This window comes from Pan paniscus, chromosome 15, assembly GCF_029289425.2.
Source record: "Pan paniscus chromosome 15, NHGRI_mPanPan1-v2.0_pri, whole genome shotgun sequence".
NCBI classification, from domain to species: Eukaryota; Metazoa; Chordata; class Mammalia; order Primates; family Hominidae; genus Pan; species Pan paniscus.
Genome location: NC_073264.2, coordinates 23,015,828 through 23,039,381, shown reverse-complemented (window position 1 = coordinate 23,039,381; position 23,554 = coordinate 23,015,828). Strand labels below are relative to the sequence as shown.

The 23,554-nt window shown below is 43.0% G+C and overlaps 1 protein-coding gene and 1 pseudogene across 1 annotated transcript; one reads left to right on the top strand and one right to left on the bottom strand.

Moving 5' to 3' along the window:
- The first annotated feature begins 2,537 nt into the window (after window positions 1-2,537).
- LOC100992784 (olfactory receptor 10G3) lies at window positions 2,538-19,525 on the top strand. Its single transcript, XM_057299710.2, has 2 exons — window positions 2,538-4,882; window positions 14,057-19,525. The coding sequence occupies exons 1-2, from the start codon at window positions 4,867-4,869 to the stop codon at window positions 15,013-15,015; spliced, it is 975 nt and encodes a 324-aa protein (XP_057155693.1). The 5' UTR covers window positions 2,538-4,866; the 3' UTR covers window positions 15,016-19,525.
- A 180-nt stretch (window positions 19,526-19,705) lies between these two features.
- On the bottom strand, window positions 19,706-20,973 carry LOC100995899 (histone-binding protein RBBP4-like; annotated as a pseudogene).
- Window positions 20,974-23,554: the final 2,581 nt, after the last annotated feature.

The following is a 23,554-nucleotide window of genomic DNA, read 5'->3' as shown; positions in this document are numbered from 1 at the left end:
AAAATGAACAAGTAAAGGATAAATTCAAAAAATAGCCTCATGAGACTTGGCACACTCATGGGATTCCAGTTATTATGATGTGCTTCAATCCCCCCCCTCCCCTCCCCCTTAAAAGTTTTTCTTTGCAAGTGCTTTTGGAATTAAGAAATTAATATCTTGTATTAACTGATGCCTTCTAGGGCTTTCTGATTACTCGCATTCTGTTTCTTGCATTAAAGACAAGGCAGGCTGGGCGCGGTGGCTCACACCTCCCAGCACTTTGGGAGGCCAAGGCGCACAGACTACCTGAGGTCAGGAGTTCGAGACCGGCCTGGCCAGCGTAGTGAAACTCCATCTCTACTAAAAATACAAAATTAGCCAGATGTGATGGTGCGCACCTGTAATCCCAGCTACTTGAGAGGCTGAGGCAGGAGAATCACTTGAACCTGGAAGGTGGAGGTTGCAGTGCGCTGAGATCGCGCCACTGCACTCCAGCCTGGGCAACAGGTGAGACTGTCTCAAAAATAAATAAACAAATAAAAGTAAAAGACAAGGCAAGACATGGGACAGGGAAAAAAAACGATATTTGAGCGTCATGTTGCTAATGAGTGCTAGAGAAAGGCTTCACTGGAGGGACCCAGTGTTTTATCTGGTAAATATACATGCCTTTAAACAAAGTATTCTCTGATTAAATCCTGGTATGTCCTTTAGAGAGATATCATGATATAGTGGAGTAGAAAGAGCATAGGTATTAAAAAAAATACACTGGATTTGAATCCTGACTTTTCCACCTACTGGAAATATGGCCTTGTGCCAAATTCAAATTAAACTCTCTGAACTTAGTTGCCTCTTCTATAAAATAAGGATATTCATATCTACCTCAACAAGAATTGAATAAATTAACACTTGTAAAGCTCTTAAACATGGGAGGTATCCAACAAATAATAACAAACATCATCATCCATACTGTATTATTAGTAGTAGCATAAATAAAGAGTCTTAAAAAAGATGTGTCGGAAATTTGAGAACAAGGATCATAAGCTTGGATTGCCAAGTATGGATGACTGTGGAATCAGAAAAATTCTTTGATGAAAATGGCCACAATCCCCTACAAGAGGCAGAGTGAGCCATTCTACGGGAGGTGACCAACCAAACCAAAGAGATACATAAAAAAACAAAAAGCGGCTGGGCACAGTGGCTCACGCCTGTAATCCCTCCACATTGGGAGGCTGAGGTGGGTGGATCACCTGAGGTTGGGAGTTCGAAACCAGCCTGGCCAACATGATGAAACCCTATCTCTACTAAAAATACAAAAAAGTAGCTGGGCATGGTGGCACGTGTCTGTAATTCCAGCTACTCAGGAGGCTGAGGCAGGAAAATCGCTTGAACCCAGGAGGTGGAGGTTGCAGTGAGCCAAGATCGCACCATTGCACTCCAGCCTGGGCAACAAGAGCAAAACTCCATCTCAAAAAAAAAAAAAAAAAAAATTTGGTCTGTCACACAGGAGTACTGGAAGAAGCAGAGATGGAGACCTATTGAGTTACCATAACAAGGCAACACACAATTTGGACAAAATGATGTCTTCTTCTGATAGGGACAACAAAATATCCCAGTCACCAGAGCTGCCCTATATTCTGATTCATTCCCTGTTCCTGACCAGTCCATCTTCATGAGGCCCAGCTCTACTGCAGATCCTGTTTGTCTAGGCAATTTGGCTGTCAGTAGTTTGTATTTTTTTTACTTTCCACATGTAAACATATGGTAGACTTTATTACTAAAGCTAATCTTAATGTAGCTATGTTCCTTCCCACCTAAAAACAAATCTAAACAATCAGTAATCACAATCATCTTTATTAATGTTTTCATTTAGAGACGATCTCCCAGGATCATGCAGAAGAAAACACGAGGAGAAAAAAAAAGAAAGAAAGAAAACTTGAGTTCCCAAATTACTGCCTGGTTTAAACATGATGTCTGGGTACATGACTCAATACAATATTGCATTTCATGCTGAAAGTGTGCTTCCTGGAGTAGTAGAAGCAACAAAATACAAGAAAAGATCAGGACCTCAAGGAGAAATACCAATATTTGCGTGGCTTCACCTGCCCACCTGTAGCAGTCTTCCACCCACACATGTGGTATAATGAGTTCGATTGATTGTCACCCATTACAGTTCTATGCAATTTATCCTGTAGGATATATGGCAGCCCTCTTCAAGTCAGTCCCAGAGCAATCCTACTTTCCAACTTAATTCCTGGTTATTCGCAAACCAGTCTATACTCGGGAAACAGATCACAATCAGAATTATGAGCCCACAGTTTGTTGGAAGGTCAAATCTCAAACCTAGGCTGCAATTCCTGAAGTTATAGGGATCAGTATGGGTTGTGGCTCTGCACAAAAGCCACACACACAGACTTTCAGCCATTTCTCCTCACTGATTAGCCACAAACATGCTTCGTGTTTCCCCACATCAGCTCTGTTCACCTGTGGGCCAAATTTGGCCTGCCCCATGTGTTCTCTACAAGCTGTTAAGAACTTACTTTTTGGGGGGAGGGGGGAGGGATAGCATTGGGAGATATACCTAATGCTAGATGACGAGTTAGTGGGTGCAGTGCACCAGCATGGCACATGTATACATATGTAACTAACCTGCACAATGTGCACATGTACCCTAAAACTTAAAGTATAATAAATAAAAAAAAAGAACTTACTTTTTTTGTTTTTTTTAAGAAACGATCTCACTCTGTCACCCAGGCTGGAGTACAGTGGTACAATCACGACTCACTGCAGCCTCATCCTCTCTGGCTAAAGTGGTCCTCCTACATCAGCTGCCCAAGTAGCCGGGACCATAGGCATGTGCTACCACATCTGGCTAATTTTTTTTTTTTTTTGGTAGAGAAAGGGTCTCACTATATTCACTGTGCTGTTCTTGAACTCCTGGGCTCCACCTTCACCTCCCAAAGTGCTGGGATTACAGGCATGAGCCACTGCACCCTGCTAGAATTTACATTTCTTAAGTAGTTGAAAAAAGCAAAATGAAAATAATATTTCATGATACATGAAAATTATGACATTCAAATTATAGTATCTATAAGTAATGTATATAATTAAGTAAATAAATAAAACCATGCCGGGGTTGGGCTAGGTGGCTCACTCCTGTAATCCCAGCACTTTGGGAGGCTGAGGTGGGCAGATTGCCTGGGGTCAGGAGTTCTAGTCCAGCCTGGCCAACATGGTAAAACCTTGTTTCTACTAAAAGTACAAAAATTAGCTGGGCGTGGTGGTAGGTGCCTGTGATCCCAACTACTCGTGAGGCTGAGGCAGGACAATCACTTGAACTCCGGAGGCAAAGGTTGTAGTGAGCCGAGATCGCACCACTGCACTCCAGCCTGGGCAACAGAGTGAGACTCCGTTTCAAAAAAAAAAAAACCCATGCCCATTTGTATGTGTATTTTATGGCTGCTTTCCCATACAATGGCAGAGTTGAGTAGCTGCAACAGAGACTGTATGGTCCTCAAGGCCAAAAACTTTATTATCTGCCTCTTTAGAGAGAAAGTATGCTTACCTCTGCTTTAGACACTTCAACACAATTGTGGCTTGGAAGCTACAGAGACCTCCACAAAAGTTTGGTGAAAAAAATAATAAAACTAAACCATATTCAAGATGTTCTCTTACAACACAGACCATCTCTGGACATTTGAAGACAGTTGGGAAAAATGTTGAGACAACACCAAATTTAAGTCTAGAAGAAAATAAGTTAGACCAAATTCAAAGTATTCAAGGAAACAAGACCAAGAAATACTAAGAAAAATAACAGGCCGGGGGCAGTGGTTTGCACCTGTAGTCCCAGCATTTTGGGAGGTAGAGGGAGGAGGATCACTTGAGCCCAGGAGTTCAAGACCAGCCTGAGCAATCTAGTGAGACCTCGTCTCTACGAAAAATTTAAAAATTAGTTAGGGGTGGTGGTATGTGCCTGTAGTCCCAGCCACTTGGGAGGCTGAGGTGGAAGAATCGCTTGAGCCTAGGAGGATGAGGCTGCAGTGAGCCGTGATCAGGTCACTGCACTCCAGCCTGAATGACAGAGCAAGACCCTGTCTCAAAAAATAAATAAATAAGTAAAATTGTAAAATTAAAAAAGAAAAATCACTTTTCAGGGAGCTTGACTTAAAACATTACAGATGATAGTTGGATCAGATGACCTCTAATGTCCCTCCAACCCTGGAATTCTGTTTCTTCTAGTCTGTGAAGATCTATGTTAGCACCTTAGTAATTCAAAGTGTGAATTTCTTAAAATGTGAATGCACCAATAAGAAAACATCTCTTGCCAAGTAACAACCATGTTAGCTTTTTCTTCTCTTTTTTTCCAAATTTACTTTGGAACAGAAAGAAAACCACAGATCTGAAGATTTCAACAAGACCTGTTAAGCCCCACAGAGTTTGTCCCACCTGCTGTTACAAAATTGGAAAAAGCTAGAAACCCAGACAGTCTCCTAGGAAACAAACTATGGATATTGGTCTTGCCTATCACAGGAGTGCTATTACAATATTCCCCAAGCTAAAGGTCTCACGCATGAAAACTGACTCTGAGGGAAATAGAAGAAGTAGTAGAACACAGGAGAGACCAACCTTAACAGTTATCTTCAGTAAGAGCCACAGCTCCTCCCCCAGTTCAGAAGGAAGCTGGAAGCAGATATCTCTACAAATAAGCAGGCAAATAATAAATTAAGTTTCCATAGTTTGACCCTTTACTTTGATCCAGCCAAAAGTAATTAGTTGGGTCTTCTGCCACGAGCTCTTCACAATAATTGCGGCTGACCTATGAGATATTCAAGATTCTTTAGGAATAGATTTGTATCCTTTCTCTCCGTCTGCAAGAAGAGTTTTTGATGGATGCTGACACCTTCAGGTGAGTTCCTCTTCTCAAAGTAGCACCTGCCACTGTTCTAATCCCATTTTTCAGAGATAAATGTTAAGTCCAAACATTGTGTAAGGGGTTTCTCTACTCTGAGTCACTTCATCTCTCAATATTCTTACTTGTTTAGTTACTCAGTATAGTACTTTTTCTGCTGTCACAAAAATTTTCTTTGCTGTTCTGCTCATATGACTATGTAACTACCACTTAGCCTTTTTATAAATAGTGGCTAATAGGCCAAGCATGTTGGCTCACACCTGTAATCCCAGCACTTTGGGAGGCCAAGACGGGCGGATCACCTGAGGTCAGGAGTTCAAGACCAGCCTAACCAACATGGTAAAACCCCATCTCTACTAAAAATACAAAAATTAGCTGGGGGTGGTGGTGCACACCTGTAATCCCAGCTACTTGGGAGGCTGAGGCAGGAGAATCACTTGAACCTGAGAGATGGAGGTTGCAGTGAGCCAAGATGGCACAACTGCATTCCAGCCTGGGCAACAGAGAGAGACTCCATCTCAAAAATAAAAATTAAAATTAAAAAAATTAAAAAATTAAAAAATAGTGGCTAATATTGGATAACACTATTTCCCCCAGGCCTTTAATTGGCTACATTTTTCTCCAAAGCTATTCTCCATTAAAAGTCCATTCACTGGTTTTAATACCAACCAGACTAGGAAGAGCACCTTCGAGTTCTGTGGTGGTGCCACCCTTGCTCTGTTCTTTTTGTCCTCACCAGGTCCCTTCCACCTATAAGACAAGTTCTCTGCCCAAAATTTGAAAAATGGACATGAGTAAAGCTATAACCTGATTTCTTTGTTGGCAAATATTTTAAACAGACAATTCTAACTCATTGCTAATAAGGGTTTTACATTTTAATAGAAATTGTCTCATGTCTCTCAGTTTAGTAACTCAAACTTTTCTCATATTATATATGTATATATTTGTTCCATTGTTATTCATCTTTAAATTATTTTCCATTTTATATGTCTTATTGTGAAATTTATTTTAAAAAGAAATTAATTATATTAGTTTTCCAAATATTTGAAATGCTTTTTATAAATAAAAAAGTGTGCTTTGAGTCGATTTTCAGAAAATAATAAAATTTTTAAAGTTTTCTTCATGGCCATTTGAAAGATGGGTTAGGGATACAGTTTGGGACCAGAATTAAGTAAAATTCATTTGCTGAAATGAGGTTAAGCCTGTGCCCTTCGCCTCATTAGAAAAGGTGTCTAATCTCCTTGGTTGCTCAAAATTATACACTTTTATTTAGTTTGTGGTCCCCTAATATTTCTCATATATTTTTCAAACATTCATGTACTAGATGGTCTTTATTTTATTTTGTTTATTTATTATTTATTTATTTATTTTGAGATGGAGTTTCATTCTTGTTGCCCAGGCTGGAGTGCAATCGCACGATCTCAAGTCACTGCAACCTCTGCCTTCCGGGTTCAAGCTACTCTCCTGCCTTAGCCTCCTGTGTAGTTGGGATTACAGGCTCATACCACTATGCCCAGCTAATTTTTGTATTTTTAGTAGAGATGAGGTTTCACCATGTTGGCCACACTGGTCTCAAACTCCTGACATCAGGTGATCCACCAGCCTTGGCCTCCCAAAGTGTTAGGATTACAGGCGTGAGCCACCGCGACCGGCCTCTAGATGGTCTTTAATATTTGATATCAGATGAGAATTCAAAAACACATTTAATCAATATATTCAAAGACTAAGTATCTGTGAAATAAAAACACTACTAAGCCTTCAGGCTTTTTTCTTTTTTTTTTGAGTTGGAGTTTTGCTCTTGTTGCCCAGACTGGAATGCAATGGTGTGCTCTCAGTTCACTGTAATCTCAGCCTCCCAGGTTCAAGCGATTCTCCTGCCTCAGCCTCCTGAGTAGCTGGGATTACAGGCATTTGCCACCACACCCAGCTAATTTTGTATTTTTAGTAGAGACGGGGTTTCTTCACGTTGGTCAGGCTGATCACCCGACCTCAGGTGATCTGCCCGCCTCGGCCTCCCAAAATGCTGGGATTACAGGCGTGAGCCACCGCGCCCGGCCTCCCTGGGGCTTTTTTAAGAAACACTCAGTGTGATAGATTGTCAATGAAAGAAGTCGGGCAACTTCATGAATTCATTGTAACTAAATTTCACTCTAGTTTGATTTTAGAACTTGCTCTTAATTCCACTATGTCTCAATTTTGAAATAGGGTAGTAACACCAGTTTAGAATCCTTGACAGAATGAACCATAAAACTCTTAAAATTGTGATTCAGTTCACATGATTTACTACATTATTTTGATTTGGTTCCTTGTGGGAAGGAATTTTCAGTAAAATGTAGAAAGAATGCTGGACTAGAAACAATACGATCTGGTTGGAGTCTTTACTCCAGCATTATACAGCTGTGAGACTCCTCTGCCATTTAACCTCTAAGGATTATAAAAAACACTACACAGGTGCAAAATGCCACCATTATTCTATGACTTTTTATCACTCTGGTCCCCAGAGGTTTCATCGGTGCCATGTTTCCTTCTCCTTGTGCCATGTCTCTTTCTCTCCCTCCATGTCTCTTTCTGTCCCTCCGTATCTCTCTCTCTCTCTCTCTCTCTTTTATTTTTGAAAGCATTTAAATAAAGTGTCTCAGAACCACATGTGGGATATTAATGAGCCAGAGAGTATGCAGAAGGGTGGTTACCTGGCAAATGCTAAGCTTTATGCTTGGAGGTTTATGATAATGGCAGTGACACAGGGAGAAAGGTCTTAACAGATCAGAGGTAAGGGGAAGTTTTTCTATTAATATTTATAACTTACGGAGGCAGAAAAAGAGAAACAAAAAGAAGAAAACAAAAAGAGGTAACTGGGATGAAATCACACCCAATAAAGATACTCGGTATTACAAATAAAACTGCACTCTTTCCTCTCATTCCTCCCATTAAGATGGTTCTAAAATCTAAGGACAAAGTTAGAAAATACTATTCTCTGGTTGAATAAAACAAGAATCATCATGCTATGGGTGGACTGTCATTCCCTATCAATGGAAAATTTTGCAAAAGAAATAACCCTTTTTAGGGAGTAAATCTTAGAATATTCTCCAAAGCAAACAAGAAAACAGTATGAAAAATAAATCAGGGAAAAATAATTAGGGAACTCTAAAAAGTTAGAAAAATGTTGAAAAAGAGCCAATGGGAATAACAAAGGCAATCTAAAAAGATAGAAATTCAGGGAGAAAATAATTAGAATAAAACTTTGTTGATGTATCTTCATTACTGCCCAAGGGAAAAAGATAACTGTATCTGAAGGGAAAATTGAAGTATTCCCTTAGATACAGATGCTGTGTGATTTACCAGGTGTAATTCACTGTGACCTAACTTAAGTGTGCTTCATGAAATTCCCCTTGCTGTGATTCAAAACTCAGAATTACACATTTGATTCCTAATTTGATTTCCAGGGACCATGAAGTATTAATAAGTGGGTGCCCTGGGCAGTAGACACATCATTTCAGACATGGGAGCAAGATCTCCCACTGTAAAGTAATAAATTATTTGTTCGGTTTTTAAGTCATTCTCTCAGGTACTTGAATAGTATGAACTGATTTCCCTCAGCCTGATTCCCCCAGAGAGACCTAACCAAATCAGGCTTCTAAATCTGGACACTTTAACATCAGACCTCAGTGACCCCAGAAAACTATAGCATCCCATGACACGACACACAGACCAGAGCAGCCACCTGAGCTCCTTCAGCCCAGGGCTACCATTGTGCACTGCCATGAATTTCCCAAGGAACCTGTGTGGGAACTTGAGCCTCTGTACTTTCTGAAGTCAAGGAACGCGGGGAGGAGGCCAGCATCTGTAGCTCTGGCATCTGGAAGAGGATTGCGGTCAGCTTTTTGAAGTCTAGCCATCACTGTGATCCTGTGGCTATAATGTTTAAAACTGAAGAATTTATAAACTGCATTTTATTTACTTGAAAGAGGATAAAATGGCATGGGGTGGTGGGATTTACTGCTTTTTTTTTTAAGTTTCATAACAGAGATGGTTAAATGATGAGAGCTAAGCTCTGAAAGAGCTTGGGTACAGCAGTTTTAAAGCTAAGTGTTTAATGTAAAGACTATTGAGCTGAGGGCAGTGGCCCACGCCTGTAATCCCAGTACTTTGGGAGGCCGAGGCGAGCAGATCACGAGGTCAGGGGTTCGAGACCAGCTTGGCCAACATGGTGAAACCCCATCTCTACTACAAATACAAAAATTAGCCGGGCATGGTGGCGCATGCCTGTAATCCCAGCTACTCAGGAGGCTGAGGCAGAAGAATTGCTTGAACCCAGGAGGCGGAGGTTGCAGTGAGCTGAGATCGTGCCACTGCACTCCAGCCTGGGTGACAGAGCAAGACTCCATCTCAAAAAAAAAAAGACTTGAGACCAGGCACAGTGGCTCACGCCTGTAATCCCAGCACTTTGGGAGGCCGAGGCGGGCAGATCATGAGGTCAGGAGATTGAGACCATCCTTGCTAACATGGTGAAACCCCGTCTCTACTAAAAATACAAAAAATTAGCTGAGTGTGGTGGCAGGCGCCTGTAGTCCCAGCTACTTAGGAGGCTGAGGCGGGAGAATGGCGAGAACCCGGGAGGCAGATGTTGCAGTGAGCCAAGATCGCACCACTGCACTCCAGCCTGGGCGACACAGCAAGACTCTGTCTCAAAAAACAAAACAAAACAAAAAAGACTTGAATATAACTATCCCTTGTTTTTCACTATTTGTCAAAATTGGATCCACAGTCTCATTCCGCATCCTCATAGCCCCAGTGAAGAAATTGAAACCCAGAGGAGTTGGCTTTTTTGTATGTTGTTTGTGTTTTTGTTTTAAGACAGGATCTCTCACTCTATCACCCAGGCTGGAGTGCAGTGGTTCACCTTGACCTTCTGGGCTCAAGAAATCCTCCCATCTCAGCCTCCCAAGTAGCTGGGAACACAGGTGCGTGCCACTACGCCCAGTAAATTTTTTTTATTTTTTTTTATAGAAATAGGGTCTTGCTATGTTGCCCAGGTTTGTCTCAAACTCCTGGGCTTAAGCAATCCTTCTGCCTCAGCCTTCCAAAGTGCTGGGATTACAGGCATAAGCCACCGCACCCAGTCCCAGAGGAGCTTTGAGACTCGCTCAGAACCAAGAAGTGAACTAATGACCAGATCCATTATGATGGCAAGCTAACGATTGAGATCCATTATAATGTTTACATTTGTTGCTCTCAGCCAGCAGCAGGACCATCTGTCTACGATGACTTACTTCTTCACCAGAGTTGCCAGTTCCCTGCTCTCCACAGTCCCCTGACCCAAGCAAGGCAGAATGCTGCCCTGCACAGGAGTGAAGGTAGAGAGAATCATTAATCAGAAAGCTCCTGACATTTCCCTGTTAATCTTATTCTCCTCCTTCTGAGTGGATGGAAATCAGTCCAGAGAAAAAAAAAATCTATCAATTTCTTTTTTTTTTTTTTTTTGAGATGGAGTCTTGCTCTGTGGCCCAGGCTGGAGTGCAGTGGCTCAATCTCCGCTCACTGCAAGCTCTGCCTCCTGGGTACATGCCATTCTCCTGCCTCAGCCTCCCCAGTAGCTGGGACTACAGGTGCCCACCATCACGCCCGACTAATTTTTTGTATTTTTAGTAGAGATGGGGTTTCACCGTGTTAGCCAGGATGGTCTCCATCTCCTGACCTCGTGATCCGCCTGCCTCGGCCTCCCAAAGTGCTGGGATTACAGGCGTGAGCCACCGCGCCCGGCCAAATCAATCAATTTCAATTTTTTCGACATCCTACCTCAAGTCATGAGTATTTTTCAGTAAAAATTTTCATCAAGCCTGTTTTATTTAAACTTTTATTTTTAATCAATAAATAATAGTTAAATTAAAAATGTGATGTTTTGATAGATGCATATACATTGTAGAATGATTGTATCAAACTAACATATCCATTGCCTCACATACTTATCTTTTTTTGTAGTAAGAACACTTAAAATAAGCTCTTTTAGCAATCTGAAATATATATTATTATTAACTATGGTCACCATGCTGTTCAATAGGTCCTGAAAACTCACTTCTCCTGTCTAACTGAAACTTTGTACTTTTTTTTTTTTGAGACAGAGTCTTGCTCTGTCACCCAGGCTGGAGTGCAGTGGCACAATCTCAGCTCACTACAACCTCCACCTCCTGGGTTCAAGCAATTCTGCCGCCTCGACCTCCTGAGTAGCTGGGATTACAGGCGCATGCCACCACACTGGGCTAATTTTTTTATTTTAGTAAGGACAGGGTTTCACCATGTTGGCCAGGCTGGTCTCAAACTCCTGACCTCAAGTGATCTGCCTGCCTTGGCCTCCCAAAGTGCTGGGGTTACAGGCGTGAGCCACTGCACCCAGCTGAAACTTTGTACCTTTTGATCAACATCTCTGCATTCCCCATCCGCATTCCCATCCCCGGCATCTAGTAACCACCATTCTCTTTTTTTTCTTTTGTAAGTCCAATTTTTTTAGATTCCACATATAAGTGAGATCATGCAATATTGTCTTTCCATGCCTGGCTTATTTTGCTTAATATAATGTCTTCCAGGTTCATTCATATTGTCACAAATGACAGGATTTCCTTCTTTTCTAGGGCTGAATAGTATTCTGTTGAATATATATGACATTTTTCAGACAAATGTGGTAGAACTTTTCCCGTTTTCTTCCAGTAGTTTTACAATTTCAGGTCTTATGTTTAAGTCTTTAATTCATTTTGAGCTGATTTTTGCTAATGGTGTGAGATAAAGGTCCAATTTCATTCTTTTGCATATGGATATCCAGTTTTCCCAACACCATTTATTGAAGAGACTGTCCTTTCCCCATTGTGGAGCAAAAAGATACCAAATAGCCAAAGCAGTCTTGCACACACACAGAAAAAGCCACAGGCATCATATTATCTTATCTTAAAATATATTATAAAGTTATAGTTATCAAAACAGCATGGCACTGGCATAAAAACAAACACATCAACCAATGACAGAATACAGAGCCCAGAAATCAACCCATCCATTTAAGGTCAGTTAATTTTCAAAAAAGTTTCCAAGCCATGAGTTTAGATATCTGAAAATTATAGGACTAGAAGGGATTTTAAAAGCTCATTATTCCAACCCTTTTCCTTTTTTTTTTTTTTTTTTGTTTGTTTGTTTGTTTGTTTGAGATGGAGTCTCGCTCTGTCACCCAGGCTGGAGTACAGCAGTGCAATCTCTGCTCATTGCAGCCTCTGCCTCTCAGGTTCAAGCAATTCTCCTGCCTCAGCCTCCCAAGTAGCTGGGAGTACAGGCATCCACCACCACACCTGGCTAATTTTTGTATTTTTAGTAGAGATGGGGTTTCACCATATTGGCCAGACTGGTCTCGAATTCCTGACCTTGTGATCCATCTGCCTCGGCTTCCCAAAGTGCTGGGATTACAGGCGTGAGCCACCACACCTGGCCTTTTTTTTTTTTTTTTTTTTTTTTGAGATGGAGTTTCACTCTTTTGCCCAGGCTGGAGTGAAGTGGTGCAATCTCAGCTCACCTCCACCCCCTGGGTTCAAGTGATTCTCCTGCCTCAGCCTCCCAAGTAGCTGGGATTATAGGTGCCCACCACCGTGCCTGGCTAATTTTTGTATTTTTAGCAGAGGCAGGGTTTCACCATGTTGTTCAGGCTAGTCTTGAACTCCTGACCTCAGGTGATCCACCCTCCTCGGCCTCTCAAAGTGCTAGGATTACAGGCATAAGCCACCGAGCCCACCCGCCAACCCTTTTCTTTAGGTTAAAAAATGCCAAGTAAGCTGGGTGTGGTGACTCATGCCTGTAATCCCAACACTTTGGGAGACCAAGGCAGGCAGATCACTTGAGGCCAGGAGTTCAAGATCAGCCTGGCCAACATGGTGAAACCCCGTCTCTACTAAAAATACAAAAATTAGCCAGGCATGGTAGCATATGCCTGTAATCCCAGCTACTCGGAGGCTGAGGCATGAGAATTGCTTAAACCTGAGAGGCAGAGGTTTCAGTGAGCTGAGATCATGCTATTGCACTCCAGGCTGTGTGACAGAGAGAACTCTGTCTCAAAAAAAAAAAGAAATGCGAATCAAGGAGTTGGACTAAGAACTTAAAATAATTCTTCCACACTGAGAGTGGTTTGTTCTGGTCTAGCAATCCTCTCATTCTCTCCAATCATCCTTTAATTTTCCTTAAATCTCTGACTTCTCACTAGAGCCAGCCCTCATTTCTTCTTTCTCTCCTCTCTTTACCATGTCTTAAGGCTAAATGATCACATGCAAAGCAACTGAATTATATAGCACCAAGTACCAACCACAGTGCATAGTGGCGATAGTCCTCACTTTATTTATGTACTTACAGCTTCATGGTCATTCTCTTCCTTTTAATGGTAAAGAAATGCAAAGCAACTGAATTATATAGCACCAAGTACCAACCACAGTGCATAGTGGCGATAGTCCTCACTTTATTTATGTACTTACAGCTTCATGGTCATTCTCTTCCTTTTAATGGTAAAGAACTTGGAAAGTAGATCTGTACAGCATCAAGCACTGTCACACATAAAAATCAGCCACTTATTCAAAATTCTATTTCATTCTTTATAGAGAAATGGGTTTCTGCATTTCCTTTCTGCATATTCCCCACTCTATGTAAGTTTATGTCCTGGCAGAGATAAGAGTGAGCCAGTGGCCTCTGGAAGATTCTGAGCGGGCAGAGCACCTAATGAAACAAATACCCTTTCTCACAGATGTCATGTTTCCAGGAAATCCTGGCCTGTACTAACACAACAGTCAATGATTATTTTCCAAAGGTTATTGGAAAAAGTGCTCTAAGTACAAAACCCTCGGTGCAAACTTTTTCTATAAATGTCCAGGGAGTAAATAGTTTATGTTTTGCAAGCTAAATGCAACCACTCATCTCTGTCATAGTAGCTCCAAAACAGTTACGGACAATATGTAAATAAATGAGCAAGGCTGTGTTCCAATAAGATCTTGTTTACAAAACACCTGCCAGAGAACATCGTTTCTCCCTACTTGTCATCTTTCCACGTAAGAAAGAAACTTCTCTGCCACTGCCCCTAGTTTTTACAATCTCTTTCTAGTTCCCCCTCACTTTCCTCTAACCTCTATGTTAACTCTTGTTTTGTCCATTCTCTAGGTAAGATTCTCTGGGATATGGAAAGAATCAACAGCACACTGTTGACTGTGTTTATCCTGACAGGAATTCCTTATCCACTCAGGCTAAGGACACTCTTTTTTGTGTTCTTTTTGCTAATCTACATCCTGACTCAGCTGGGAAACCTGCTTATTTTAATCACTGTCTGGGCAGACCCAAGGCTCCATGCCCGCCCCATGTACATCTTTCTTGGTGTTCTCTCAGTCATTGATATGGGCATCTCCTCCATCATTGTCCCTCGCCTCATGATGAACTTCACTTTAGGTGTCAAACCCATCCCATTTGGTGGCTGTGTTGCTCAACTCTATTTCTATCACTTCCTGGGCAGCACCCAGTGCTTCCTCTACACCCTAATGGCCTATGACAGGTACCTGGCAATATGTCAGCCCCTGCGCTACCCTGTGCTCATGACTGCTAAGCTGAGTGCCTTGCTTGTGGCTGGAGCCTGGATGGCAGGATCCATCCATGGGGCTCTCCAGGCCATCCTAACCTTCCGCCTGCCCTACTGTGGGCCCAATCAGGTGGATTACTTCTTCTGTGACATCCCTGCAGTGTTGAGACTGGCCTGTGCTGACACAACAGTCAACGAGCTAGTGACGTTTGTAGACATTGGGGTGGTGGTTGCCAGTTGCTTCTCCCTGATCCTCCTCTCCTACATACAGATCATTCAGGCCATCCTGAGAATCCACACAGCTGATGGGCGGCGCCGGGCTTTTTCAACTTGTGGAGCCCATGTAACCGTGGTCACCGTGTACTATGTGCCCTGTGCCTTCATCTACCTGAGGCCTGAAACCAACAGCCCCCTGGATGGGGCAGCTGCCCTAGTCCCCACGGCCATCACTCCTTTCCTCAACCCCCTTATCTACACTCTGCGGAACCAAGAGGTGAAGCTGGCCCTGAAAAGAATGCTCAGAAGCCCAAGAACTCCGAGTGAGGTTTGAAAGTGTCTTTCTCCCACTAGGGAAGCTGTCACAATTAGAATTTATTATAATGTTTAGGCTTCGGTAACTTTTTTCTTTTCTTCTTGTTTTTTCTTTTATATAGCCATACTGTATGATCAAACACAGTTTAAGGTAAAATACTAACTTTCTAACAGTTCCTTAGTATCCTCTTAAGATAACTCTCAGCCACTGCAAGAGTAGAGAATGAGACCAAATTCTCACAAACTAAACCACATTAAACAATCCAGAAGAAAGAATGCAATAGTGTATTTTCCAATGTCTCAGTAATAAATTCTCCCACACCAAAACGTAGAGTTCAATATGATATTTCCCAATATTGTATTTGATATTTAATATTGAGTGTCAATATTGAGTGTCAACTTGATTGGATTGAAGGATACAAAGTATTGATCCTGGGTGTGCCTGTGAGGGTGTTGCCAAAAGAGATTAACATTTGAGGGCTGGGAAAGGCAGATCCACCCTTAATCTGGGCAGGGGCAACCTAATCAGCTGCCGGCGAGGCTAGAATATAAGCAGGCAGAAAAATGTGAAAAGAAAGACTGGCCTAGCCTCCCAGCCTACATGTTTCTCCTGCGCTGGAACCATCCTACCCTCAAACATAAAACTCCAAGTTCTTCAGTTTTGGAACTTGGACTGGCTCTCCTTGCTCCTCAGCCTGCAGATGGCCTATTGTGGGACCTTGTGACCATGTGAGTGAATACTTAATAAACTCCCCTTTATATATATATAAATATATATATATTTTTTCCCATTAGTTCTGTCCCTCTAGAAAACCCTAACGCTGGGCGCGGTGGCTCACGCTTGTAATCCCAGCACTTTGGGATGCTGAAGCAAGCGGATCACGAGGTCAGGAGATCGAGACCACAGTGAAACCCCGTCTCTACTAAAAATACAAAAAAATTAGCCGGGTGTGGTGGCGGGCGCCCGTAGTCCCAGCTACTCAGAGAGGCTGAGGCAGGAGAATGGCGTGAACCTGGGAGGCGGAGGCTGCAGTGAGCCGAGATCGCACCACTGCACTCCAGCCTGGGCGACAGAGGGAGACTCCGTCTCAAAAAAATTAAAAAAAAACAAAGAGAACCCTGACTAACACAGGGGTGAAAGATAAAAGACTACATATTGGGTACAGTGTACACTGCTTGGGTTATGGGTGCACCAAAATCTCAGAAATCACCACTAAAGAACTTATCCATGTAACCAAAAACCACCTGTACTCCAAAAACTATTGAAATAAAATTTTCTTAAAAAGCAATTTTTTAAAAATTACTATTTCTGGGGCCAGGCATGGTGGCTCATGCCTGTAATCCCAGTACTTTGGGAGGCTGAGGAGGGCAGATCACCTGAGGTCAGGAGTTTGAGACCAGCCTGGCCAACATGGCAAAACCTCGTCTTTACTAAAAATACAAAAATTAGCCAGGTGTTGACCGGGCATGGTGTCTCACGCCTATAATCCCAGCACTTTGGGAGGCCGAGGAGGGCGGAACACCTGGGGTCAGGAGTTTGAGATCAGCCTGACCAACATAGAGAAACCGTGTGTCTACTAAAAATACAAAATTAGCCGGGCATGGTGGCGCATGCCTGTAATCCCAGCTACTCGGGAGGCTGAGGCAGGAGAATCACTTGAACCCGGGAGGCAGAGGTTGCGGTGAGCTGAGATTACACCATTGTACTCCAGCCTGGGCTCGAAACTCCATCTCAAAAAAAAAAAAAATTTAGCCAGGCGTAGTGGCACGTGCTTGTAATTTCAGCTACTCAGGAGGCTGAGGAAGGAGAATCGCGTGAACCCGGGAGGCAGAGGTTGCAGTGAGCCGAGATATCACTGCACTCCAGCCTAGGCGACAGACCGAGACTCCGTCTCAAAAAAATAAAAATAAAAATAAAAAATACTTTTTCAAAGCCATAGCCACAAGAATCTCAGGAAAAATAGAGGGAAAAGCTAATACAAGGCTCTAGGATGGAAAAGAAAAAAAAAAGCTTGGCATGTTTGAAAGGAAAGCTAGTGTTGGTGAAAGGTAGTATATGGGGGAGAGGTTACATGACCATACTACACGTGAAGGGTAGATATTGTAAAGCCTCAGAAACTATGTAGGAAGTTTGGATTTAATCTAACATAATAGGCAATGTGTTAGCAGCAGAAATTTAGTGCCTTAAACAACATCCAGCCGGGCGCAGTGGCTCACGCCTGTAATCCCAACACTTTGGGAGGCCAAGGCGGGTGGATCACCTGAGGTCGGGAGTTCAAGACCAGCCTAACCAACATGGAGAAACTGCATCTTTACCAAAAATACAAAATTACCCAGACATGATGGCGCACGCCTGGGAGGCTGAGGCAGGAGAATCGCTTGAACCCGGGAGGCAGAGGTTGCAGTGAGCTAAGATCGCACCATTGCACTCCAGCCTAGGCAACAAGAGCCAAACTCCGTCTCAAAAAAAGAAAAAAGAAACAATATCCAATTTATTAGCTCACAGATTTATAAATCAGCAGTCCATGCACAGGGTCTCACACTTTGGGAGGCCAAGGCGGGCAGATTACTTGAGCTCAGGAGTTGGAACCCAGCCTGGGCAACATGGCAAAACCCCATCTCTACAAAACATACAAAGAAATTAGCCAGGTGTGGTGGCGCACACCTGTAGTCCCAGCTACTCTGGAGGCTGAGGTGGGAGGATTGCAGCCCAGGAGGCAGAGGCTGCAGTGAACTGAAATTGTACCACTGAACTCCAGCCTGGGTGACGGAGCAAGACCCTGTGTCAAAAATAAATAAATAAATAAATAAATATAAAAAAATTAAGACATATACTTAACTGAAAAAAGTAAGGTGCAGAACAATGTATATGCCTGTGACTTTTTATTTATTTTTTGAGACGGAGTCTCACTCTGTCACCCAGGCTAGAGTGCAATGGCGAGATATCAGCTCACTGCAACCTCTGCCTCTGGGTTCAAGTGATTCTCCTGCCTCAGCTTCCCAAGTAGCTGGGACTACAGGTGCACACCACCACACCTGGCTAATTTTTGTATTTTTAGTAGAGTAGAGACAGGGTTTCACCACGTTGGCCAGGCTGGTCTCGAACTCCTGACCTCAAGCAATCTGCACCCCGCCCCCTCCGCCCCGCGGCCTCCCAGAGTGCTGGGATTACAGGCATGAGTCACAGCCCCTGGCCAAAGGATACATAATTTTAATATTTGTAGATATTACTATGTTTCTTCCCCCAAAATTGTAGCAATTCATGCTCCTAATTCATACACCCACCCCTAATTCATACACCCAGGAGGCATATATATGTGTGTTTGTGTGTGTCTGTATGAATGCCTATTCCCACACTCTCACCCACACTGAATCTTATCAACTAATTTTTGCCAACCTAATGGGCAGTTCATTTTTGTTTTAATTTCTCCTGATGAATAGAGACTGGGTAGCTTTTTTTTTTTTAAGGTAGAAAAGCAATTTATTCCATTTTAAGCACTTACACAGTTCATCATGGAGAGTAACAGGCCTGCTGGTAAAACAGGTCACCCAAAATGGAGATGCATCAAACATCAAACTAGTGGTCAAGGACTAACTCCTAAAAAAAAAAAAAAAAAAGGCTGGGCGCGGTGGCTCACGCCTGTAATCCCAGCACTTTGGGAGGCTGAGACGGGTGGATCACGAGGTCAGGAGATCGAGACCATCCCGGCTAGCGTGGTGAAACCCCATCTCTACTAAAAATACAAAAAACTAGCCAGGCATAGTGGCGGGCGCCTGTAATCCCAGCTACTCGGGAGGCTGAGGCAGGAGAATGGCATCAACCTGGCAGGCGGAGGTTGCAGTGAGCCGATATCGCGCCACTGCACTCCAGCCTGGGTGACAGAGCGAGCTCCGTCTCAAAAAAAAAAAAGCAACTTTTATCAAGGATTAATTTAATTTTTAAAACAAATACAAGTTATTGATTCACTCTTCTCAACTTGACAGTCTACCTGTGGTATTACTGTCAGGTAAAAACATACATCTTTACAACTTGGTAGTCCTAAGTTAAAAAAAAAAAAAAAAACCATTTCACAGAAAGGAAAGAAACAGCATGAAAACAGCTTAAGAAATACACGAACAAGCAAAAATATATGGGGAAAGAGGAACGTGTAGTTCTGACTTAACTGAAGAAACCAAGAGGAAACTGGTCTACCTGTTTCCTGGTCTACTGGTCTTCATGTGCATGCTGGAAAGTCAGGTATCAAGATTTTCGAGTAGGAATCTATATGACTTGAATCTCCCCTATTTCCTGAATAAAAGTGACATCTTTCAGTATTTATACTTCATGGCTCAGACACCTACCTCATTTGGCCCTGTTCCTTACTCACTCTAGCCTTTACTTAAATGAGTCTGAAAAACTTGCGGATATAGCATAAGAAGAAAAATAACCACACATAATATTCCCGTTTCTGTAGCTACTTTAGACCTGGTTTTGTTACTAGAAAATTCCTGAAGAAAATTTCAGTGTAATAAGTCTGTGGCTTTGCTGAATCAAGCCCCGCCATTAATATTTAGAAAACACCCACTGTTAGGACTAATGGTATTATTGGTGGTACCTATTATATAGAGGGATAGCTGAACAAAGTTTGTGTCTCAAAACCAGTGTTAAATCACTCTCAGCATTGAGAAGAAAAAAGGAGAGTCTAAAATCACAAGAAGTAAAGATACATCTAGGACTCTTGTCCTTCTGGATCCACACTCCCTTCAGGGTCCTCACCGTTAGAAATGTTCTCTGCCATTTGCCACACTTCCATGATGTTGTTTTCTGATACAGAACAAATCATCCAAGGTTCACTGGGATTCCAGGAGAAATCAGGTATCTTGGCAATGTGACCACCATGAATAAACAACTCTGGTGGCCTGTCTTCTGCATCTTCTGGGGATTGTTCCTCCGCGATTTTACTTAAATCCCAGATATTCAGTCCACGATCAGTACCACTGGAAGCCAAAATAGTCTCATTGTGAGGTGACCACTGAACCTGGAATATTTCATCCTTATGTGACTCAAAGGAATGTACCTTAAGTTTCAGATTTCTCAGATCCCACAAGGCAACAGTCTTGTCAGCTGAACCTGTAGCAAGAATGAACTCACCATAAGGATTGAAAGAGAGGCAGTTCACTTCAGCAGTGTAAGCATCAACTGAGTGGCTTGGTTTGGAAGTATTTTTTGAACGAGTATCCCAAATCATAAGTTTCTGATCATCAGCAACTGACCTAAACAGAGACTCATGAAGCAGATGCCAGAAAACATCTTCTACTACTGCTGTATGCCCTGTAAAGATGGTCCTTGCATCCACTTTTCCCTCCTTTGGAATGGCACTGCTGTCCCACAGGCAGACAGTGTGGTCATCTGAAGCACTAAGTAAATGCCCACTGAGATTTGGGTTCCATGAAAGCCCATAGCCTTCCTTCTGATGTCCACAGAGACGCAAGTCTGGGTTGCACTCTCCAGAAGGATCTGGTTTAGAAGGATGTTTTGTATAGTCAAAGACAAGAACATCACTGGAAGGAGTCTTTGTTGTGATGATACAAGGGTTCTGGGGCATATAACGGGCCCTGTTTACTTCTCCTTCATGGTTGATCTTGATTTCTATTTCAATTTTTCCACTAACTGAATCAAAACCTCCAAATTCTCCTTTCTCACTGTCGTAGTGTGACGCGTCAAACTGAGCATCATCATTAGGGGTCGCACGCTGGCTGTAACAAGATGGTTTCGTTCATCCAATGTGTGTGTCCCCAGGACAAGTCGAAGAATGCTGAAATCTTTCCCTTCTGGTCTGGTTTCATCTGGAAGCCACTGGACAGTTAGGCTGGCCACTCCAGAGCATGGGTCATCACCAAATGGTAAAGAAAAGGGGTGTTTTTTTCCGTATTTTGTACTCATCGTTGATCACTCGTCTTCCACTCCATCATCGAAGGCTGCTTCCTTGACGGCCATGGCGGGCAGGCAAGCCGGGGCAATCCTGGGGTCGAGCATTGCGGGAGGGGCGGGGAGGCTGCCTGGGTAGCTTTTATTAGACTTATTTACCATTCAGAAGGCTGGGCGTGGTGGCTCACGCCTATAATCCCAGCACTTTGGGAGGCTGAGGCGGGCGGATCACGAGGTCAGGAGATCGAGACCATCCTGGTTAACATGGTGAAACCCCATTTCTACTAAAAATACAAAAAATTAGTCAGGCGTGGTGGCGGGCACCTGTAGTCCCAGCTACTCGGGAGGCTGAGGCAGGAGAATGGCATGAACCCGGGAGGCGGAGCTTGCAGTGAGCCGAGATCATGCCACTGCACTCCAGCCTGGGCTCACAGAGTGAGACTCTGTCTCAAAAAAAAAAAAAAGACTTATTTACCATTCAGAATTGCTTGTCTGCCTTTTGTCTGTTTATATCAATTGCCTATTTTTCTATTGAGTTGTCAACTTTTTCTTCCAATACTAGGTCTTTGTATATTAGAAAATTCATCAATTGCTGGTATGGGTGCAAATATTTTCTACCAACTGTATTATTTGTGTTTATGCTGCCTTTTTTCATCCCAAAGATTTTATTTTTGTGTAATAATATTTTCTTTATAGATTCTGGGCTATTTCGTTTAAGAAGCACATCCCCAGGCCAGGCGCAGGGGCTCACTCCTATAATCCCAGCACTTTGGGAGTCCGAGGCAGGCACATCACGAAGTCAAGAGATCGAGACCAAGATGGCGCCACTGCACTCCAGCCTGGGCAACAGAGCAAGATTCTGTCTCAAAAAAAAAAAAAAAAAAAATGAAGCACATCGCCATCCCAAGATTTTATAGAGTCCTAAATATTCTTCTAACCTTTTTTGTTCATTTGTTTGTTTTGTTTTGTTTTGAGACGGAGTTTCGCTCTTGTTGCCCAGGGTGGTGTGCAATGTGCCATCTTGGCTCACTGCCACCTCCGTCTCCCGGGTTCAAGCGATTCTCCTGCCTCAGCCTCCCAAGTAGCTGGGATTACAGGCACCCGCTACCACACCCGGCTAATTTTGTATTTTTAGTAGAGATGGGGTTTTGTCATGTTGGTCAGGCTAGTCTTGAACTCCTGACCTTAGGTGATCCTCCCACCTCGGCGTCCCAAAGTTCTGGGATTACAGGCATGAGCCACTGTGCCTGGCCTGATTCTAACGTTTTTATAGTTTTGTTATGCTCATTTATATCTTTATTCCATCTGAAATTTACTTTCGCATATGGTGTGCAATAAGAATCTAGGTTTATTTATCTTTTCTTTTTCGTTGTTTGTTTTTTTTTGAGACAGGGTCTCGCTCTGTCGCCCAAGCAGGAGTGCGGCGGCACAATCACAGCTCACTACAGCCTCGACTTCATGGGCTCAGGTGATTCTCCCACCTCAGCATCCCAAATTGCTGGGACTAAACACAAATCTTACCTAAACAAAATCTTAAAACCTCTGGGGCCAACAAAACTCTGCTCTGGTCCAATTTAGATTAATCATCCTATCCTCTGTATTACTTATAAATTTCCTCTATTGGAAACCTACTTTACATCAGCATAAGGGAAGAGCCTCACTAGCTTCCCCCTTTCTCTCACACTCATTCCACCCTACTTCTGAGAACTTCACTTAGCCCCTTGTTCACTGTTATCCTCCCACTCTTCTCCCCAGGGCCACAGTAGGGTCATCACAACTACCTCTGCCCCTCCAGTGAAAGAAACACTTCCCGGCTGCACGGTGGTTCACGCCTGTAATCCCAACAGTTTGGGAGGCCGAGGCGGGCAGATCACCTGAGGTCAGGAGTTCAAGACCAGCCTGGCCAATATGGTGAAACCTCATCTCTACTAAAAATACAAAAAATTAACCAGGCGTTGTGGTGTGTGCCTATAGTCCCGGCTACTCGGGGGCTGAGACAGGAGAATCGCTTGAACCCAGGAGGCAGAGGTTGCAGTGAGCCAAGATCATGCCATTGCACTCCAGCCTGGGTGACAGAGCGAGACTCCCTCTCAAAAAAACAAAAAAAAAACAGAACCTATACCCACTCTCTATCCCCACTCCTATACCCACTCTCTATCCTGTGTGTGCTCCTTTACTTGACCTGACACTAAGGCTTCTGGAGAGTTAGGTCCTAGAGGTTCTTAGGCTAAAGAAGTCTCTGAGCCTCTTTTCTCTTAGGATGTGTTGTTATAGTACCCAGCTGTAGGTGGTGGAAGACTGTATGGGGTGAGACTAAGTAACTTGGGTACTGATCCATTATTTTCTGACGTTGCAAGATGCTGATAATTTCTGGCCTGATACCCAAAACAGATCTCATTCTATTCTCCACTTAATGAATCCAAATAGCAAGAGCTGAATTTTCCTGGGGATAGAACTCATATAGCCTGAGGTGTGAAATGAGGCAAAGGCAAGGTAGCCTAGACTCCTGGGTCTCCAGAATAGCTTTGTCTCCATTCTCCAGGCCTCTGTTTATTGCAAATTATATAGGGAAAGGAGCTTATGGTACGGAAGGCCAGGTATTAGTCTGCTAGGGCTGCTATAACAAAATATCACAGACAGGGTGACTTAA